Raw genomic sequence first — 20,771 nt, forward strand, 5'->3', positions numbered from 1 at the left:
ACAGAGAGAGAGGTCTTTCATCCACTGGTTCACTCCCCAGATGACCGCAATGGCCGGAGCTGCACTGATCCGAAGCCAGGAGCCAGGAGCCTCTTCCAGGTCTTCCTCGTGGGTGCAGGGGCCCAAGGACTTGGGCCATAATCTACTGCTATCCCAGGCCACAGTAGAAAGGTGGATATGAAGAGGAGCAGCTGGGACTAGAACCGGCGCCCATATGGGATGCTGGCACTGCAGGCCAGGGCTTTAACCCACTGTGCCATAGTGTGGCCCCTCAAGGAGCAATTTCAATAGCTTCTACTTGGCCCTTCCTACTACAAAGGTCTTAATCTATAAGTCAGGAAATCATAGGAAGATTTATTCCAGAAAACAACTATAGGATAGTTTGTGAAGCCATGGAACCCACTGCCAGATGACCTTGAATCATAATTTTATCACTTACCTCCTCCCTATACTTGAAGACTGTGATGCCGTCTGGGGGACTCTGATCCCAGTGTCAGTTCAGATCTGGTGTCCAAGTATTCTTGTCAAATCTTAGTATGTTTCTTTTCCCCAGTGCAGTTACATGGTAGATGGCCACAGAACCCGTTGTGAAGATTCATTCCCTCTCTCTTTGTCTCTCCGTCCCTCTCTCTCTCACACACACACACAAACATACACACACACAGACGACACATACGCACAGCCCTTGATATGTAATAGCATCCTTGTTATTAAGAGTTATGTGTGGGAGCTGGCGTTGTGGTTTAGTAGGTTAAGCCTCTGCCTGTGATGCCAGCATCTTATATGGGCACTGATTTGGTCCTGGATGCTCCAGTTTGTTCCAGCTCTCTGCTAATGGTCTGGGAAAGCAGTGGAAGATGACGCAAGTGCTTGAAGCCTTGCAGCCATGTTGAGGTCCCGGAGGAAGCTCCTGGCTTCTGGCTTTGGATTGGCCTAACTCTGGCCATTGCAGCCATCTAGGGAGTGAACCAGAGGCTCAAAGACCTCTCTCTCTGTAACTGTCTCTCAAATAAATGAACAATAAATAAACAAATCTTTTTTTAATAGAAAAGAGTTGTGTGTGTATGCAGCCATCTCCCCATACATGTATTAATATGTGCATATGTATGTGTGTATATATATGCATGCAGGTATATGTATATATGGAAGAGCTTCAAAAACTTCATGTAAGAAATAAAAAAAAACAGGTGATGGCACTGTGATGCAGTGGGTTAATGCCCTGGCCTGAAGTGCCAGCATCCCATATGGGTGCCGGTTCTAGTCCCGGCTGCTCCTCTTCTGATCCAGCTCTCTGCTGTGGCTTAGGAAAGCAGTAGAAGATGACCCAAGTCCTTGGGCCCCTGCACCCATGAGGGAGACCTGGAGGAAGCTCCTGGCTCCTGGCTTCAGATCAGTGCAGCTTCGGCCGTTGAGGCCATCTGGGGAGTGAACCAGTGGATGGAAGATCTCTCTCTCCCTCTCTGTCTCTACCTCTCTCTGTAACTCTGCCTTTCAAATAAATAAAATAAATCTAAAAATTTTTAAAGAAATATAAAAACACTATACATAGGGGCCAGCATTGTGGCACAGCAGGTTAAATTGCTGCTTGCAACACTCACATCCTATATCAGAGTGCTGGTTTGAGTCCCTGCTACTCTGCTTCTGATCTAGCTTCCTGATAATGTGCCTAGGAAAGCAGCAGTAAATGGCTCAAGTGCTTGTTCCCTTGTTATCCATGTGGGAGACCAGGAAAGAGTTCCTGGCTTTGGCCTGGCACAGACCTGGCTGTAGCAGCCATTTGGGGAATGAACCAGTAGAATCAATCTCTCTCTCTCTCTCTCTCTCTCTCATGCTGCCTTTTAAATGAATAAACACATCTTTTTAAGAAAATATGCATAGGTTTAAAATTTTTACACCAAATGCACATCTTTTAATTCTATTTTTTCCACAATTTTTTGTAGTTACCTACAAGATCACTTCAAGTCCACCCATATATAATTCCTATTTTTAATTTTTAAAAAATTTATATAAAGAGAACACATTTCATGTATTTCATATACTCAGTGTTAAGAGCATAATTGAAATACCCTCGTGTGTGTGTGTGTGTGTGTGTGTGTGTGTATTTACCTTTGGAAACATGTGACCTATGGACCACAGAGATCATGGCTCTCTGGTAGCCATTCCCACTTTCTGTCCACTACATTAAGTTTCACTCACCGTGCCTCTGATGGTTAAGGCTGCCACTGCTCTTTCCCCCTTGCGAAGTCAGTGATGCTAGACAGCCCAATTATACAGCAGCACCACAAAATCTCAGCTGTGCCCACAGACAACACCACTAGTATGTGTCTCTGAGACACCAGCTTGTTCCTCACTAGGGTGTTCCTTCTAGCCTCCGTGAGGGTCCTACCAAGGAACAGAGGCTGGTGATGGGTTGACTGTTCTCATGCAGTAAGTTCATTCCAGGATTCCCATTTTCCTATATCTTTTGACTCCCTTTCCAATACCATATCACAGAAATGCTGCTATCTCTACCTCATTGTGTCCAAGATTTGAGAATTCATATCAGCAAACTATTAGGCAAGCTGTCTAGAATATTGAATCCCAAGTCATGAATGCATGCACCGATGTCAGTAAATTTTTTCCTGCACAACATTATATCCCCTTACTTCAATCAAATATCTTTAAGATCTACTCCCACACACACTCCCTCGGTTCTTGATGATACTAAATGCCTAGGTTCTATAATTCATCTGAATTGTCAGCTATTTTCTGCTGTTGGTATTTGAACTGTGCTAAGACCTGACCTTAGTTATTTGCTGAAAACAGTGCGAAGTGGGGAAGGCAATATGGAAGCCCAAGCGCTGTTGTGGCAGGTACTGTCTCTGATAAGGTCTTGGTCAGTTTTCTGTGCAAGGCAGGTTGCTTCCTTCTGGGACTAAGGAGATATTGCATCTGCCTGTGTGGAACTTTTAGGGAAATTTAAGTGTTCAGCATTTTCAAGTTTGCCTTCTCATTGTTCCAGTTGGGAAGTGCTCAGTTTTGCAAATAGATTTGGTACTGATTTTTAGCATAGACAACAATAGATGAGGGTTTATTTAAGAGTTGGCATTAGTGTCTGTCCACTTTCTCTGTGTATCTTGAGTTGATACTTAGTGCCCCTGGACATATTATTTTGTTTTATCAAATATCCAGAACTTACCATCCTATTCCTCATTTCCTATAATTATTATTCCTCTTATCCTACTGAAATATTCCAGCCACCAGCCTTCTCCTTACTATTTACCTTTATCTCTTTAGGATCAATCACAGATAAGAGGCTTAGTAATTCTGATGCCACTACATATTCAGGTATCACCACCCCACTTTTATTTTTTTTAATCTTTTATTTAATGAATATAATTTTCCAAAGTACGACTCATGGGTTACAATGGCTTCCCACCCCATACCGTCCCTCCCACCCACAACCCTCCCCTTTCCCACTCCCTCTCCCCTTCCATTCACATCAAGATTCATTTTCGATTATCTTAATATACAGAAGATCAGCTTAGTATACCTTAAGTAAGGATTTCAACAGTTTGCTCCCACACAGAAACATAAAGTGAAAAATAATAGATGATTTTTTTTAAATGATGATGAAATCAGATCAGACCTATTGTCATGTTTAATCCCAGTGAGAGTCAAGTTGGGAATTGATAATTTCTTTTTTTTTTTTTTTTTTTTTTACAGAAGATCAGTTTAGTGTACATTAAGTATCACCACCCCACTCTTAACACAAATTATCTTTCTCTGCAATTACTAGAAAGCAGAGCCTGAAACAATAACGTAAGTACAAGTACTGACTGGGGTCTGTGATCCAGGAGCTTGGTGATAGAACAGGAAGAGCAAAGCAGGGAAAGGGGAGACAACATCAAGAGGGACAGTCACTTGGACAGGGATACAAGAAACATGTTGGTCAACCGTGTCTGCACATGGTCTTCAAATATATCCTAGGAACAGCCATCTGGGAAGGAAAGGGCAATGCGTCTACTTACCCATTCTTCTCATGTTTGTAAAATACTTCTTCCATGGATAATTGCTCTCCTGGGTTATATGCGCATGAGTTCTAAGTGAACTCCACAGCTGTTCTTGATGTAACATCAACAGAAAATGAGAAAAACCTTTAGAGTAAGACTCAAGAAGTACATTGCATAGGCCTAGCAAGATTCAAAGCAGGTTTAGGACCGGTACTGAATCAGTTGCCACTGCTATAGCTGGGATAGAATATAAATGAGGATGAGAAAGAATATGAAGAGATGTCTGACAATCTCAGATCCAGCAACTACATTCTTAGGTACAAAATCAAAGAAATGCATATCTACATTCAGCATTATTTATGAAAGCTTCAAATGGTAACAAACCAAAGTCCATTAATACTGCATGAAGTGCAGAAACAACAGTGTTGAACACAGATACAAGAGAGCACAAATTTGATCCAATTTAGTTCCAAAATAGGCAAACTTAACCGAAGGTGTTAGAAGTCAGCAGAGAGTTACCTTCGGGGCACAGGGAATGTGCAGCAGATACTGCTGGTGCCCTCTGTGGATTCCCTTTAGCACCCAGGCACCTAGCCCCCTGGCTGCTATAAGGGCTGGCTGTTTATAAGTCACAGTCATCTCTCATTCCTTTGTCAAATGGAGGCATCTAGTCTGGGAAGCTATGCCTCCCACCCCTACATAACCACATCTTGATCCATGATTGATTGACACAGATGTAGAAAGGTCTGGCCCCTTTGTTTAAGGCAGGACTCATTCTGTGGTTCAGTTTTTGCTCCATAGCCTTCTCATAAAATCAGAGAAATTTTGCTTGAGACCATGCTCTTTAGTTTTCCTCTGCTTTCAAATATTTCCCTTATTCATCTTCTGTTGGAGAGCACTCTTACCCCAATGACCTACCAAAGAATTCCTGTTTCAGGGTCTGGATCTAGTGAACACCCAAGACAGTGTTAGGCAGTGGCGGGAAGGGCCTCAAGGGACATCCATGGTGATGGTAATGTTCTATTTCATGACCTGGCTGAGAATTTCATAGGTTTGTTAACATTATGACTCTGTACATAGAACATTTATGATATACCTATTTTTCCCTATAATTTTTGTTATACATCAATACAAAAATATTTGTTACACAGAGAGATATTGACTTGGGCAAAGCCAAAGGAGAAGGGATATTACTCTCTAAAATCTTGAATTGGGAACTGACTCAGAATCATGAATATTTCATAATAGTTTTCTAGAATCTCTATGTACTTGGAAAAGCTAAAAATGTCCTTGAGCACCCCATGAATGGCTTATAAAACTGATGGAACTTGGAAGCAAAAGACTTCTGTGTACATTGACCTCCCCCCAAATCAGTCCCGATAGGGGAGATCCAACATGGCTGAATAGGGTACAGCTACACTGACTTATGTTGCTCTGAGATATGAAAAGAACAAAAGAAGAACTTTGTTTCCAGGGATCTGACTGATGGAAATTGAGGAAAATTTTCCACAAACAAGTGAAGCAATAACAACAAAGACCCTATGGGACAAGAGGAGAGAAGAGAGACACCATTGCAACCAGCTCCGTGGTGCAGCCAGCCATCCTACATCAAAGTGAGAAGAAATCACCATGCACCCTGCTGCTCAGTGTTAGCCAAGAAGGAATTCCACAGTCACCCACTTTTACTTCAGTCTGGAGAACTGACTAAACTGAGCAAATGCTGTGCTTGGAGTAGGGAAGCCACTCCCACAGAGCGCCATACGTGGCAGTGAAAAGTCTCACAGTGTGCCTCTGTTCTCCTACTGGCATCATCATCAGAACAAAAGCAACATGTGAGAAAAAGGACAGATCACTTATATCCTGTAACTGTGGGAGTTTTGGGGCATCAACCCCAGGGCTACAGTCATGCACTCTATGTGAGCAAGAGGGATTCACCTTAGCATCTAGGGGCTAACAACTGCTGCATCCAATAAAAAGTCAGCTTCCATCCTGGGAGATTGGGGTAATGACCTCACTATACCCTACAACACAAGGACTATAACAATTCATTCTAAATTTCTTGATGCCAAGGGAATCACCTGGTGGACATAGGGAAGAACCCACCTGCATTCAGTGTCTATGGACTCATACCATACAGAGTAAAATCTATATACCTTGTAGTCACCCTGTAGGACTGGAGCAGGGTCCCACAGTCCTAGGACTAGGGCTGTTGGTATTATAAGCCACAGCACAAAGTTGGACTCTCCTAGCAGAAGTCACACAGTCTTAGAGCCACAGCAATTGGCGCCATAAGCCCTGGCATGATGCAGGCTTGCCAGTAGGACAAGGGGGCAGCCACCTCTCTCTCTCTTAACACCAAGAACAAGGTCCTGACTATCACATTTGCCAGGAAGACTGACACTGAACTCTCTGTAGAACAAAGATGCACACCTAGTGAAATCCTTATTCATGTCAAAGCCACAATTCCTAAGGACTGCAGCAGACTAGACCACTGTGTCACTTATAGACACAACTGATACTAATACAAAAGAAACCACTCAGAGATGACACTCATGGGCTCACCTAGAACCAAAGACAAAGCAACAAGCCAAGTGATACTTTGCATTCTAGCTAAACCATAAATTCTTTTCTGATAAAACCTACACAATAAAAAATGAGTATACCAGATGGACACAGGAGACAAGAAGAATCAAGGCAGCATGATGCCTCCAAAGGAACACAATACTCCTCTAGAATTAGACCCTGAACTAAAGGAAATCTATGAAATGACAGATATAGAATTGAAAATAATGTTTGTAAGGAAATTTAATGAGATGCAATAGAACACAGATAGATTAAAGAAATGAGGAAATCAATGAGTGACACAAGTGAAAATATTACTAAGGAGATAGATCTCATTGAGAAAAACCAAATAGAAATTTTTGAGGTGAATTCTTCACTCAGTAACATAAAAATATGATTGAGAGCTTCAACAGCAGAATAGGCCAAGTAGCGGAAAGAATTTCTGATCTTGAGGACAGGAATTTTGAAATAATCCAATCAGACAAAAATAAAGAGAAAGGAATCAAGAAAGTCTGCATGAAAATGGGATACCATTAAATGACCAAATGTTCATATTATAGGCATTCCTGAAGGAGGTGAAAAGGAATAAAGCCATTGAGAACCTGCTAAATGAAATAATAGTTGAAAATATCACAGGTCTTGAAAGAGACATGGGCATCCAGATAAAAGAAGCTCAAAGAACCCCAAGCAGGCTCAACTAAAAAAGGTCTTCAAAGCATATTGTAAAGTTGTCAAAAGTTAAAGACAAGAGAGAATCCTAGATACAGTAAGAGAAAAGCATCAAATTACACATAAAAGAAAAATAATTATATTAACATCAGATGTCTCAGTGGAAGCCCTACAGGCCAGAAGAGAATGTGATGATATGGTCAAGATACTAAAAGAAAATAAAAACTTCCAACAAAGAGTATTATATCCAGCAAAGACATCCTTTAAAAGTGAAGAAGAAATAAAGCATTTTCCAGATAAGCAACAACTGAGAGAATTCAGCTCCACCAAACCAGCCCTACAAGAAATTTTGCAGGACATCCTGCATTAGGAGTAAACATGAAAACACGTGACATCACCAAATTTACTAAGAGAATCATTATCCAGTCAACAGAATGACAGGTCTTAGTTCTTACCTATCAATACTAACTTTGAATGGAAGTAAATAAATTTACCAACCAAAAGACTTAGTTTGGCTGAATGGATAAAAAACCAGGGCTTTACTATATGCTGCATTCAAGAAACTCAGTTCACAAAGATACATACTGTGTGAAAGTAAAGCATTGGAAAAAGAAATATCAGGCAAATGGAGACCAAAAGTGAGCAGGCCTGCCAATCCTGATATTAGATAAAACAGACTTTAAATCAAAACCGGCAAAAAGAGATAAAGGACATTATATATTGATTAAAACATTCAATTCAGCAAGAAGGCATAAAATAATGTGTGTGTGTGTGTGTGTGTGTGTGTGTACCCAACAGAAGACCATGCAGATACATACAGAAAATACTATTAGACCTAAAGGGAAAAATAGACCCCAATTCAATAATAGTGGGCATGTTCAATCCCCCATTCTCATCAATAGACAGATCATCCAGATAAAAACATCAATAAAGATACATTAGAGTTGAAACATGTTTTCAGGCAAATGGACCTAACAGACATTTACAGGATATTTCAGCCAACAGCTACAGAATACACATTCTTCTCATAGGCATATGGAACATTTTTTAGGATAGGCCACGTGTTGGGCCACAAATCAAGCCTGAAATCATACCATGTATCTTCTCAGACCAAAAAGGAATAAAATCAGAAATCAATGACAAGAACAATAGAACATTCATAAATACTTAAAAGTGAACAACATGCTACTGAAAATCAATGGGACATTGAAGAAATTAAAAAGGAAACCAAAAACTTTTTAAAAAATGCTTATTTATTTATTTGAAAGGCAGAGTTAGAGAGGGAGATAGAGAGAGGGAGATGGGGCCAGTGCTATGGCTCACTTGGTTAATCTTCCACCTGCAGCGCTGGCATCCCATATGGGTGCCAGGTTCTAGTCCCGGTTGCTCCTCTTCCAGTCCAGCTCTCTGCTGTGCCCCGGGAAGGCAGTGGAGGATGGCCCAAGTGCTTGGGCCCCTGCACCCGCATGGGAGACCAGGAGGAAGCACCTGGCTCTTGGCTTCAGATCAGTGTAGTTCTGGCTGTAGCGGCCATTTTGGGGGGTGAACCAATGGAAGGAAGACCTTTCTCTCTGTCTCTCTTGCTCACTAACTCTATCTGTCAAATAAGAAAGAGAGAGAGAGAGAAATCTGAAGATTAATTCCCCAAATGGCTGCAATGGGCAGAGCTGGGGCCATCTGAAACCAGGAGCCAGGAGCTTCTTCCAGGTCTCTCATGTGGGTTCGGAGCTAAAGCACTTAGACCATCCTCTGCTGCTTTTCCTGGCACATTAACAAGGAGCTGGATCAGAAGGAGCAGCCAAGACTAGGATCAATACCTGTATGGGATACTGGTGCCACAGGCGGAGGCTTTACGCACTACACCACAGCACCAGCCCTCAAAAACTTTCTTGAAATAAAAACGGAAATACAGCCTATCAAAACCTGTAGGATACAGCAAAAGCAGTATGCAATTACATAGATTGTCAATATTGAAGCACTAGTGGGCTAGGCTTCTGCCTGTGGTACCAGCATCCCATATGGGCACTGGTTAGTCCTGGCTGCTCCTCTTCCAATCTAGCTCTCTGCTAGAAATAGACTTGCCATATGATCCAGCAATCCCACTACTGGGTATATACCCAAAAAGACTTGAACACAATGTATGAAAGAGATACCTGCAGCACCATGTTTACAGCAGCACTATTCACAAGAACCAAAATTTGGAATCAACCAAGGTGTCCATCACCAGATGAATGCATAAAGGAAATGTGATGTATATAACACAAGGAATATTATTCAGCTATAAAAAAGAATGAAAATTCTATCATTTGCAGCAAAATGGAAGCAAGTGGAAGATATCATGTTGAGTGAAATAAGCTGGATCCAGAAAGTTAATTAGCACATGTTCTCCCTTATATGTGGGAGCTAAAATCTAAAAACCAAACAAAAAAGAAAAAAGAAAGAAATGTCTGTGTATATCAGTACTGCTACAAATATAGGTTTGTTTGCTTTATATCTTTGTCAAACCAATGGTTAACAATGTTGTACTACTATAGTTTTAATGATCTGGGATTACTTTAAAGTTTACTATATATGGGTGTAATGGTCATTTTTCCATTTAATTATTGTTTATAGCTCTTATCTGTATTTCTAGTGGACTAGGGTGTTTTTGCTTTTAACTGATTAAAGTTCTTATTCAGTGAAATATTAAACTATTAAATTAAAAACACAAATCAGTCATGATAAACTTAATGATCCTTATCTAGAAATATTATGCAGTATTATCAAAATCTGAAAGTCTTAGTGGCTTAGTAAAATAAAAGTTTATTTTTTAGTTATGCAAAATTAACTGAAGTTTAGGGTAATTGGAGTAGTAGCCCAGTATTTCTGGCTTCTTTTTTTTGTGGCAATTATCTCATTGAGTGCTTCTGTAGGAGAATAGATCACTGAAGAAATTTGTACCAGCAATCAAATGTTTTGGTTTAGATGTGATATTTGTCACTTCTTTGAACAATCTATTGACTAGAACTGCCAGATGCCTGCTACCCACCATGCTTACAACTCCTGTAACCACCCTACCAATTGCAAGTAGTTGGACTGTGGAAAAATGCAACCATCCCCTGTACTAAGAAGAGAAAGCAATGCACTTAGAAAGCACCACCATGCTTTCACTGATTTTACCTAAAACCACTTTTGGAATCCTTTTATAGAATAAAGGAACTGTGTTTTCCCCTCTACATGATATCAATTACACAAGAGTACAGAATATTTCAACTTTCTCTATATCTCAATTTCCCACATCAATATACTGAATGTTATCTACTTTCCATTTTAAATTTGAAAACTATTTCCTGTAAATATGGGTTTATAGTCAGGAGATTATAACTATTTTTTTTTTGACAGGCAGAGTAGACAGTGAGAGAGAGAGACAGAGAGAAAGGTCTTCCTTTGCCGTTGGTTCACCCTCCAATGGCCACCACGGCTGGTGCGCTGCGGCCGGCACATCGCGCTGATCTGATGGCAGGAGCCAGGTGCTTCTCCTGGTCTCCCATGGGGTGCAGGGCCCAAGGACTTGGGCCATCCTCCACTGCACTCCCAGGCCACAGCAGAGAGCTGGCCTGGAAGAGGGGCAACCGGGACAGAATCCAGCGCCCTGACCGGGACTAGAACCTGGGGTGCTGGCGCTGCAAGGCGGAGGATTAGCCTATTGAGCCACGGCGCCGGCCAGGATATTATAACTATTATAATAGAAAGTTTTAAAATAATACAGCCAAGGACAGCTTTATTCCAAATATCCAACATTTTATTGGGTATAAGAGGACTTGTCTCTTGCATATCAGGATGATGTGAGTGACTGCTCCCATGTTCTTGATCTGCATTTCCTCTTGGGAAGGCTCCTGTCTCTTTTTTTCTCTCTTGAAAACAGGTGTTCTTCACTAAGGTAGTTTTCAAAAGATTTTCTTTGCAAAACTGGTTCATGTGAATCCATCAGTCATGAACTTGGCCTTCCTTAGCCATTATTTATAATAGAACTTATTTATATCAGTATATAAAATATTAAGTCTAGTACAAAAGTTATGAAAAATGAGGTATAAATAACATTATACTTAATAGTGCTGAGTGATTCTAGAAGTTAAATACAATACTGAAAAATACATGACTCTTTAGATAAATACAATACATTAGGCTCACAGAATACATTGGGCTCACAAAGTACATTGTTTCATTCAACTTCACAACAGTTGATCAATTTTTCCTGCAGTTGAACCAGCTATTAGCTTTCTGGAGAGTCAGAATTCTCTTCGTTTTAGGATCAAATTTGTATTGCCTTGTTCCATGAAAGAAATAGAAAAATCCTGAGGGAAAAAGATATTTATATATTATACAAGTAGCTTATAGGTTTAACTTGAATTCTTGAGAAAGTCAAGTCATTTGTGAACACAAATATTTTTGGCATTTGCTGCTCCAAGTAATAGTACTGATGCTATTACCATGGCAATGGAAAGGAGGAACTGTGTATATACACTTACCATCTTTCTTGAAAACAGCGTCAACCTTGTTTCCAATTCCTGGGAAGTCATATTCTATCATTTTGGGATAACCTGCATCCATAGATCGTTTATATTCATCATACCTGGTCAAAAAGAGGATTAGAAGTGTCATAAATGGTTGCTGAACATGCAGACAAACCAAGATCACTCAAAGGAATTCAGCAACTGGACTTTAACAACTTTTAATTCTAGAGATCGTTTGTAAAATGGGAGGTTGGATAAAGCAAGGTCAAATATTGAGGTCAAATATTGATGCATTACATTTACAAGTTCCCTCTGAAATCTAGTATCTAATGCTAAGATTCCACACTATTTCCTGTTAAGAAAAAATGTGACACTGGCAAAAGGATATTCTATTCAATAAGAGGCGCTGGGAAAACTGAATATTCATATGCAGATGAATCTTGATCCCCAACCCCCAGCTCTCACACTATACAAAAATCAATTCAAAATGGATTCAAGATATAATGAAATAACCAAAAATATGAACCTTCTTGAAGAAAACATAGGGGAAACACTTCAAGATGTTGGCATAGACAACAAATTTTAGGTAAGATCCTGAAAGCACAGGCAACAAAAGCAAAAATAGACAAATGTTTGTAAACTATGTATCTGACAAAAGATTAGTATCTAGAATATATAAAGAGCTAGAAAAACTCAACACCACTATCACCAAAAACTTCCAAATAATTCAGTTAAGAAATGAGCAAAGGATCTGAACAGGCATTACTTAAAAGAAAAAAATGCAAATGGCCAACAAGTACATGAAAAAATGCTTAGTGTCATTAGCCATCAAGAATATGTAATTCAAAGCCACTATGAAGTATTATCTCATTCCAGTTAAAGTGGCTTTTATAAAAAAGACAAATTCTGGTGAGGATGTAGAGAAGAGGAAATCCTTATATACCGTTGGTAGGAACATGAATTAGGACAGCCATTACGGAAAACAATATGGACATTTCCCAAAAAAATAAATAAACTTATTGTATGACTCAGTTATCTCAATTCTCTAGGTACCCAATTTTCTAGGCATATATCTGAAGGAAATACAACCCACATATGAAAGATATACCTGCATTCCCATATTTATTGTAGCTCTGTCTACAATAGTCAAGACATGGAATCAAACTAGTTAACCATCAACAAATAGATAAAAATGATATGTATGCAAAATGGACTTATTCAACCATAAGAAATAACAGAATACTGAAATTTGCAGAAAAATGAGTGGAACTGGAGATTATTTTTAAATGAACTAAAACAGATATAGAAAGACAAATACCACATGTTCTCTCCTACATGGGGACTTTTAAAAAATAATTGATTTGACAGTGATTACTAGAAATCGGGAAGGGTAGAAAGGAGTAGAATGATGTTGTTGAATAAGGGGTACCCAAACACATTCAGACAGAAGTAATAATTTCTAGTGTTCCATAGCACTTTGGAATGACTATAGTTCATAATAAATGTTTTATATACAATGCAGAGAACCAGAATAGAGGAGTTGGTAGGCTCCAAACACAAGATAAGGAAATGGAAAACTGAGTTGCCTGGTTTGATTGGTTTAGGCTGTGCATACATGTTGAGATACTGCACTGTATCCCATAAAAATGTACAAGCATTCTATGCTAATAAAAATATCTTAAACTAATATTAAAAGAAAGACAAAATGCTGTGCGAGGTAACAGGCAGCTCTCGGAAGAGGCATGCTTTCATTTCTACACCTTTTTAATATCCAGACCCACATTCTCCCCAGATTCCCAGCACTGCCGTCCCAGGATCGTTGTTGGTCAGTAGAATAGATGAACGATAGACTGGCCACAGCTGTTCATAGAAAAGACAGCTGACTTTTTGAAATTTGTTCAATGTTGGGCTTTCTCTGTAGAAAGAACCAATGCCCTAACATTTTCTGCACTCTGTGTTTACCTCCAGTACTTGTTAGCAACAAAGAAGTATGTTTTTCCAGTATCCTCCTCAGAAACAGCAGCGTCAATATGATTCACACTTCTAGGGAAGCCAAAGGAGCTGTGAATGTCCTTGGGGTATCCTGGTAGCTCATTCTGCCCCTGCACAGTCCAGTACTTGTTACCTGCAATCAAGAAACAGAGATGAAACACAAGCCGAGGGCTCCAACAGATGATAAATGGCTTTGCAGGGCTGGGGCTGTGGCATAGTAGACTAAGCATCTGCCTGTGGTGCCGGCACCCAGCGTGAGTACCAATTCATGTCATGGCTGCTCCTCGTCTGATCCAGCTCTCTGCTATGGCCTAGGAAAGCAGTAGTATTTGGGCCCCGGCACTCCCATGGGAGACCCAGAAGAAGCTCCTAGCTCCTGGCTTTGGATCGGCCCAGCTCAGGCTGTTGGAGCCATTTAGGGAGTAAATGGATGGAAAATGTTTCACTCTGTTCTTTTGCTCTCTCTGTAACTCTACCTCTCAAATAAATAAAATCTGTTTAAAAAAATCAAATAAACAGGTTTGCAGCTGAGTTCTTAATGTCAGCTGCTAGTGTGGTAGCCTAGCTACAGATTAGAATCAGCTGGAGAGATTTTTGAGCCTATTGTTGAGATCCCATCTCAGATCAATTAAATGATTACAGTTTTTGAGGCTGCCTAGGTGATTCTCATCTGCCACCAGCTTTGAGAATGACACATTTATGGGATGGCGGGGGCAAAGCCAGATGTGCAAAGAGCCAGTCCACCACGCCCTCTCAGTGATAGAAAGCTCACTTCTCCAGGTAGCCCAGGCACTGTGGAAGTGCACACAACGTTGAGATCCAAAAGGAGAAAGCATTTTAATGATTCACAACCTGTAATGTCTTGCAACCCTGGGTTTGAATCATTACATCTAAATATTGGAATTTATGCTGTGTCCAGATTCTGTATGCTTATTATACTCAGGCATTCACACATCACAATTCTGAAGCTGGGATTGTTCTCATTGCACAAATATGGTTATTTCACCTTCAGTAAAAGATAGGAGTGCTGCTGGATTGTGTGCATCTGATATTTTACTTAATTTCATGATACGAAGTCTAAAATTCTAAGGGGTTTTGCCCAGCTCAATTACATTTTTTTTTTTTTTTGCTTTTAGTGCATGACTCACTCAAGTGCCTTAATGTTTGCATGTCCTATGCCAAACACATATTTACAAAAATATTTTTGTTTGGCATAGTGTCTTCAAAGCCTAGAACCTATCATTGCACTGTGTTTCCTTCTGAGAGAAGTTTGTCTGATTCACAATAACCAGGAATTCTCATACTTTCACATATATAAGAATTGCCTAGAAAGCCTGTTAAAATTCAGACTCTGTCAAAGAGCACCTGCAATGGGTTGCGAGATTCTGTATGTAACAAACTGACTGACCCTTGATGACTCTGCTGATCTCTGGGCCTCAGCCTTGATAGCAAGGCTGCAGCGCCCCCATCTGACTGCCTGGTGGTGCTGTCTCTCATTTATGTTTCTTAGTAAGATAGGGTTGAAGAACGTAAACAAATATAGATGATCTCTTTCTGTTCTGTCCTCTGTAGAATTGGACCAAGTCTCAATTTTATTCCTGAGCAATTTCAGGAATAGAGATGATTTTAAATACATAAATAATTTGTACAGAACACACTTTCACAAGTCTCAATTCATAAATACGCCAGAAGGTTTGTATCTCCAATTTTTGTCTTCAATTAAAATGACTCATAAACTCATGATGTAACTTTTAATTAAGCTTATGAGTTCCCACTGATCTGCTTGGTGAAACTCAGATTTTCAAAAAGCCACAAAGAGGATTTAGCTAATGCCCTTATGGCTTAGCCCAAAAGTGGATGAAAATTAACCCATAAAAACAGTAAAAAATGATCAAAATATTACCTTTGAAAAACAGAATTTCATCTCTATGGGCAACTTCATAAGCAGCTTGAAGTCCATTAGGCAGATGTGGCCAGAAAACAGAGATGAAATTGAGCTCAACTTCTGAGTAGTAGGGATTTGCCCGCATGTAGAACCTGATTTGAAAAAAAAAAAAAAAAAGAAAGAAAGAAAGAAAACAAAGGCTTAGATCTAATGACTAGTAATCCCTGGCTGACATCCAGCCCTTATTTTTGTGCTGGTACATGTTTATCATCTGCTCTGCAAGGAGGGTGGGGCTTGGAAAGTCCCGGTTTGCAGCATTTGCATATTTCCTTGGTGGAAATACTCCCAGTGTGGTGAATATCAAGAGTCACAGTAGAGGACCATCGTATAGTGTTTCTACCATATGGTATACTAGACATCAATGACCTCAAGAATATAAACAATATAGTGTAGTACAATAATTACAATGATAAGTTTTGATTATTTTTGCTACTTTTGGTTTTAATAGAATTTAATTTTATGTGTATAATGTAATTTATGATAATGACGGGGGTACACCAACAATTTGCAAAGTTCTTCAGAATTTAACAGCTGGCTTTGGTGAGCCATTAGGAGCCAGCTGCGGTGCAGTCTTTGCTGGAATGCAGCAGCAATAAATGGGCCACCCTAAGAGAGCACTTACAACACGCCAGGGCCTACCCCTGCATCATGTCTTTTCAGAAAATAGCTACGAGACAGGAGTAATCAGGATTACTCCTGTCTCAGAGGTGAGACTCGAAGTCAGGGGAGCTGTGGGAGTTGTCTAAGGCTACCTGCTGATAAGAAGCAAGAGTGAACTTTAAACTCAGCCACACCCTTTGCCATACTTCAGTTAGTAGTAAATAAAGTTGACTCTACAGGTTTTAGGGTACAGCGCAGTGTGATGTCATGGGGGATGACAGAATTCTCTGGAGTCCTAGCCATGAGGAAGACTTTGACCTTGATGCTGAGAAGCCTGACTTGTAGGTCTTGTCCTGCCTCTGCTGGGCTACGACCCTTGCAAGTCAGTCACTAGCTCTTGCTTTCCACATCTTCCGGTTGTGGAGACTTCGACCTGTTCCTTGGAGTAATCCTCTGAATACTTGCTTTGATAGGTGTGTCCTGCTATATGGAGAGCTCTCCTTTAAAAACATGTGTTTCCTTAACAATTCCCAGCAGTGAACTATATCCTGTATGGGGTAATCCTGCCTCATCTTTTATATTCAAACACGGTAAAGAAGAGGATGGAAGGCATCATTAGATGATATCCTGCATTCTGGGACAGATAGGGCTGCAAAGTAGTAAAACAGCACCAACATCACTCTACAAAGAGAGCCTGAGGAGGAGGGAGCCTCCCAGAGGGCCCTTGCTTCCTGTGTATTGATCTTTCTCTCTGCCAAATTCCCTAGGAATCAATGGTAAGAACAGCAGGCCGGCTCCTTGCAGGCGAGAGGACCCCTACCGCTTCAGGGCACAGGGTCCTCCACTGAGGAGGGAAGCACCACCTTGTGCTGTCCCATCTCCCAAGGGGCATCTCATGGAATGTCACGGGGGTTCTCCCAGCAGTGGCGCCTTCCCTGCTCCTCTCCGAGCCTCCAGAGGGCAACAGAGATCCTTACGGTCTCAGGCTTCGGGAGCACGGAAGGGGTGATCCTTAGAGAGTGGCAGCTTTGCCATCCTCAGTGCAATGGTGCTGTGGAAAGGACTGATTACATACCATCATAAACAGTCTGAAGTCAAAAGAGCTTTGGAATTGGGTTAAAAAACCAATAAATGGTAGTTTCTGAGAGTCGAATGACAATATGTGAAAACAAAGTTGGTTTAAGTACATTGTGTTGTACAAATGCAAGAAATCATTACCATATAATTATAAATGTAAACAAATTAGAATAATACATGAAGCATATTAATGGCTGATGGTAGTGAATATTGTTATCATTACAAATGAAGAACATAAAGAAAACCTGATGTCTTACCTGTCTTTAAAGAACATTATTTCTCCCCGAATTGTGGTTATAGCATCAAAGGTCAGTTTACTATCACACACTTTTGGGGTCTGTGGGCCTACTGGCTGACTGGGATTTTGGGAAGGTCCTAAAGAAAATAAGAGACCTAGATTTAGTTTTTCTTAGTATTAGAAAACTACATAAACATTGAAAAACAGCTTGTTACAGGATACAGCTAGTGACTGTTTTATTTGGAACAGGTGTAAAGACTAGTAGGCCCTTGTCCACGATATTTTTCTTTAAACTTACCATATATGGCTTGGATGCCATCAATGTCATCCTGAGCTAACTGAACATCACCACTGAACATATAGTTGGGGTACATCAAAGCCCCAATATCAGTAGAATGGGAGAGTCCAAGGGAATGGCCCAGTTCATGAGCTGCAACACGATACAGGTTGTAATCTAAAAGAGACAACAAACCCACTTGTATTAATGTCAAATGCAGTCAATTTTAAGGCATTTAATTAGGAAGTAATCTACAACTTCACAAAGATTTATGCTCATACTTTGTCAATGAATTTTTCAAATAAATGTATGTTTTTTCTGCGGGTGGAAAGTATGCATTTATTAATAGTAAAGTCTAAAACCAGTGATTATATCAGCAAAATTAAAAAACAAACTCATCTGAGAGTCTAGCATGATTAGTCAATCTTAATGAGTAGATGGTATAATTTCATCGAGAAGCAATACATTTCTATTAACACTATTTATTATTTACAAAACTGATAGATAAATAAAATGAACAAATTTGGAAAACACAAAAGTTATCTCTCTTCATTTCCATAAAAGCTATACCACTGTTAAATTTTGTTGTATCCTTCCAGGAAAAAAGATTCCATAAAGATGTATGCAAGTGAGACATTAAAGTTTTCAATGTTAATGTTGAAATAGAAATTTTAGAGTGCCCTATTTGTCACTCATGCAATGTTATATATAAAGGAATAACCTCACGTTGTTAAATATATCATTAATTTTCCAAGTGGTAGCAGAAAATACATAGTTCTATTACTGTGTTCTTTCTATTAAGCTGGTCAGCATTACCTGAATCATGAAATAGTGGGGCAATAAGAGAAGCAAACTTGGTTGACTTACTTCTGAAATCTTTGGTCCACCTGTCATCTTCATCAAAATGAACATCCCCTCCAATGCCCAGGCCTGGTTGAAAAGCATGAGCGAGCTGTCCTTCAGGTCCATCAAAGGGAGAATTGTCACGATGATCTACAAGAAAGAGGATGCAACAAAGGTCTCTTAGTTCCTACTTTGGCTAATCCAGGAGGGCAAGCAGCAGCTTTGTTAGAAATCCAGCTGACTTTCATCAAATGCAGTGCAGCCCCCTCCTGGAGCTCATAAAATTAACAGTCCTTTTAAAGAAGGAATTCCAGCTGTGAGACTGGAGAGAATTAGGAAGAAGCTGAAGTTCGGGTGAGAAAACCATCCTTCCAGAGAAAGCTTACCTCCCCTGACAAAGGATATCATGATGTCTGCTTGACCCTTGGAGACTTTGGTGAATGTCAGGGGTGTGACATTACTCCAGAGTTGAAAAGCTTTCTCAATGGCATTGTCCACATCTGCCCTTGACAGGTCTGGTGTGTAATTTTCAATTCTTACAATGAAAGAAAACAGAAACACATTAGACCTTTTTTCTTAGGCTGTAGGAAGAAGCAGCACTCTCGTTTTGGTGTTCAGCCCGATTACCTGTAAGTCAGATGTGTTTGTTCCCAACGAGGGTTCCCTGGAGTGAGGACGAACTGAGCCACATCAGGCACTCCACACCTGGGTTGCTTCATCATCTTCAGGGTTTCAGCATCTGGCTTCCCAGTCACTTTCAGCCCAAAGAATTCCTGCATTTGCTTCAGCTTCTCAACTGCTAGGCCATTGCCTCTCTGCTTTGGAATTTTCCTCCAATCATCCTTCAGATTGTAGTAGTTTTCCAGGTATTTCTGATAAAAGACAAAATGATTGAAACGCTGGATAGGAAATCGTTCTCATTTCCTAAAAATTGACGCATGAAGTTTTAGGCAAAATAGAAGACTATGTTTAAAGTGTTTTCACACAAATACTTTTTCTTATTTTAAATTTATTTATTTGAGACAAGAATGCGCATACTTCTATCTACTGCTTCACTCCCCAAATGCCTGCATTGGCCAGGTCTCAGCTGGGGCCAAAGCCAGGAGCTGCAAACTCCATCCAGGTCTCCCACATGGGGTTAGGGACTCTGTTACTGGAGCCATCACCTGCTGCCTCCTAGGGTAAGCATTGGCAGGAAGGTGGAGTTAGGAACTAGAGCTGGGAATCCGATGTGGAGAGTGGGTATCTTAATCACTAGGCTAAATCCCCATTCAGAGAACTACACTTTTGTTTAAATTTCATATTCCTTATTGTCTTTATCATTGGTGGAAAAATGCAGCTTCAGAGTAGAAATTTTACTACCGTTTGTTGCTATGAAGTCAGAGCATCATAGTAGAGCCAGATTTGTAGAGGGAGATGGGCAAACTGCTGCAAATCTATAACTTGTAGAGCTAGATTTGCATTCTGCTCCTTTAGTTCCCTCTTATGTTCAACTCGACAAGGAGAGCCTATCTATGTATAGATACATATTTTGGAAGACTACTGTTTCTGGCAAAAAAAAAATCTTTTTCTAGGAAATCCATCCTTACATAAGTTTCGCTATACTACTGTGTAAAAATGCAAAGCAAGGACATGCATTTCTGGCATGTGTAATGCAGTATTTACCTGGACCATCTCCACATCTTGCTCTTGTGTTTCTGAAGCTGCTGGGAAGCCATGGGAGCCCACTCCCCAGAGCAGTAGCAGCAGCAGAGGCAAGCCGGGCATGCTGGTGTTTGTCTTCCTTCTCAGTGCAGGGCAACCACGGGCTCCCTACCTGCTTGCAGCCTCACTGCATCCTCTAGGAACCTCCTCCTTTATATGCCAGTCCTTGCGCTTTTACAAAGCTGAGGGCTGTGTGACTCATGCTTTATAACATCCTCTTGATTAACAATGAATAGCCTGAGCAATCATCAGACATGGTGAGTCCCGGCAGATTTTTTGGGTTAGCTTGGTGTTGCAATTTCATGATTAATATCAAACAGGACGTGGTGTAGGAGACACGCTCCACCATGTAAACAGTTGTTTTCTCCATTTCATTTCC

The 20,771-nt window shown here is 40.3% G+C and overlaps 1 protein-coding gene across 1 annotated transcript; it reads right to left on the reverse strand.

The window, feature by feature from the left end:
- Window positions 1–10,994: 10,994 nt before the first annotated feature.
- On the reverse strand, window positions 10,995–20,546 carry MMP1 (matrix metallopeptidase 1). The gene is made up of 10 exons (NM_001171139.2): window positions 20,354–20,546; window positions 19,316–19,560; window positions 19,075–19,223; window positions 18,713–18,838; window positions 17,867–18,022; window positions 17,588–17,705; window positions 15,612–15,745; window positions 13,679–13,841; window positions 11,732–11,835; window positions 10,995–11,557 (listed from the first exon to the last, which is right to left on the reverse strand). The coding sequence occupies exons 1-10, from the start codon at window positions 20,453–20,455 to the stop codon at window positions 11,448–11,450; spliced, it is 1,407 nt and encodes a 468-aa protein (NP_001164610.1). The 5' UTR covers window positions 20,456–20,546; the 3' UTR covers window positions 10,995–11,447.
- Window positions 20,547–20,771: the final 225 nt, after the last annotated feature.

Source organism: Oryctolagus cuniculus, chromosome 1 (assembly GCF_051225735.1).
Source record: "Oryctolagus cuniculus isolate XC-2025 breed Fujian yellow rabbit chromosome 1, ASM5122573v1, whole genome shotgun sequence".
Lineage (NCBI taxonomy): Eukaryota > Metazoa > Chordata > Mammalia > Lagomorpha > Leporidae > Oryctolagus > Oryctolagus cuniculus.

Excerpts from the sequence above, each read along its gene's own strand:
- MMP1 (NM_001171139.2), bottom strand. The coding sequence starts at position 20,455 with ATGCCCGGCTTGCCTCTGCTGCTGCTACTGCTCTGGGGAGTGGGCTCC. Across the intron at positions 13,842-15,611 it reads TGAAATTCTGTTTTTCAAAG|GTAACAAGTACTGGACTGTG; the intron begins GTAATATTTTGA and ends TCTTGATTGCAG. Across the intron at positions 11,836-13,678 it reads GTTGCTAACAAGTACTGGAG|GTATGATGAATATAAACGAT; the intron begins GTAAACACAGAG and ends CTTTTTGACCAG.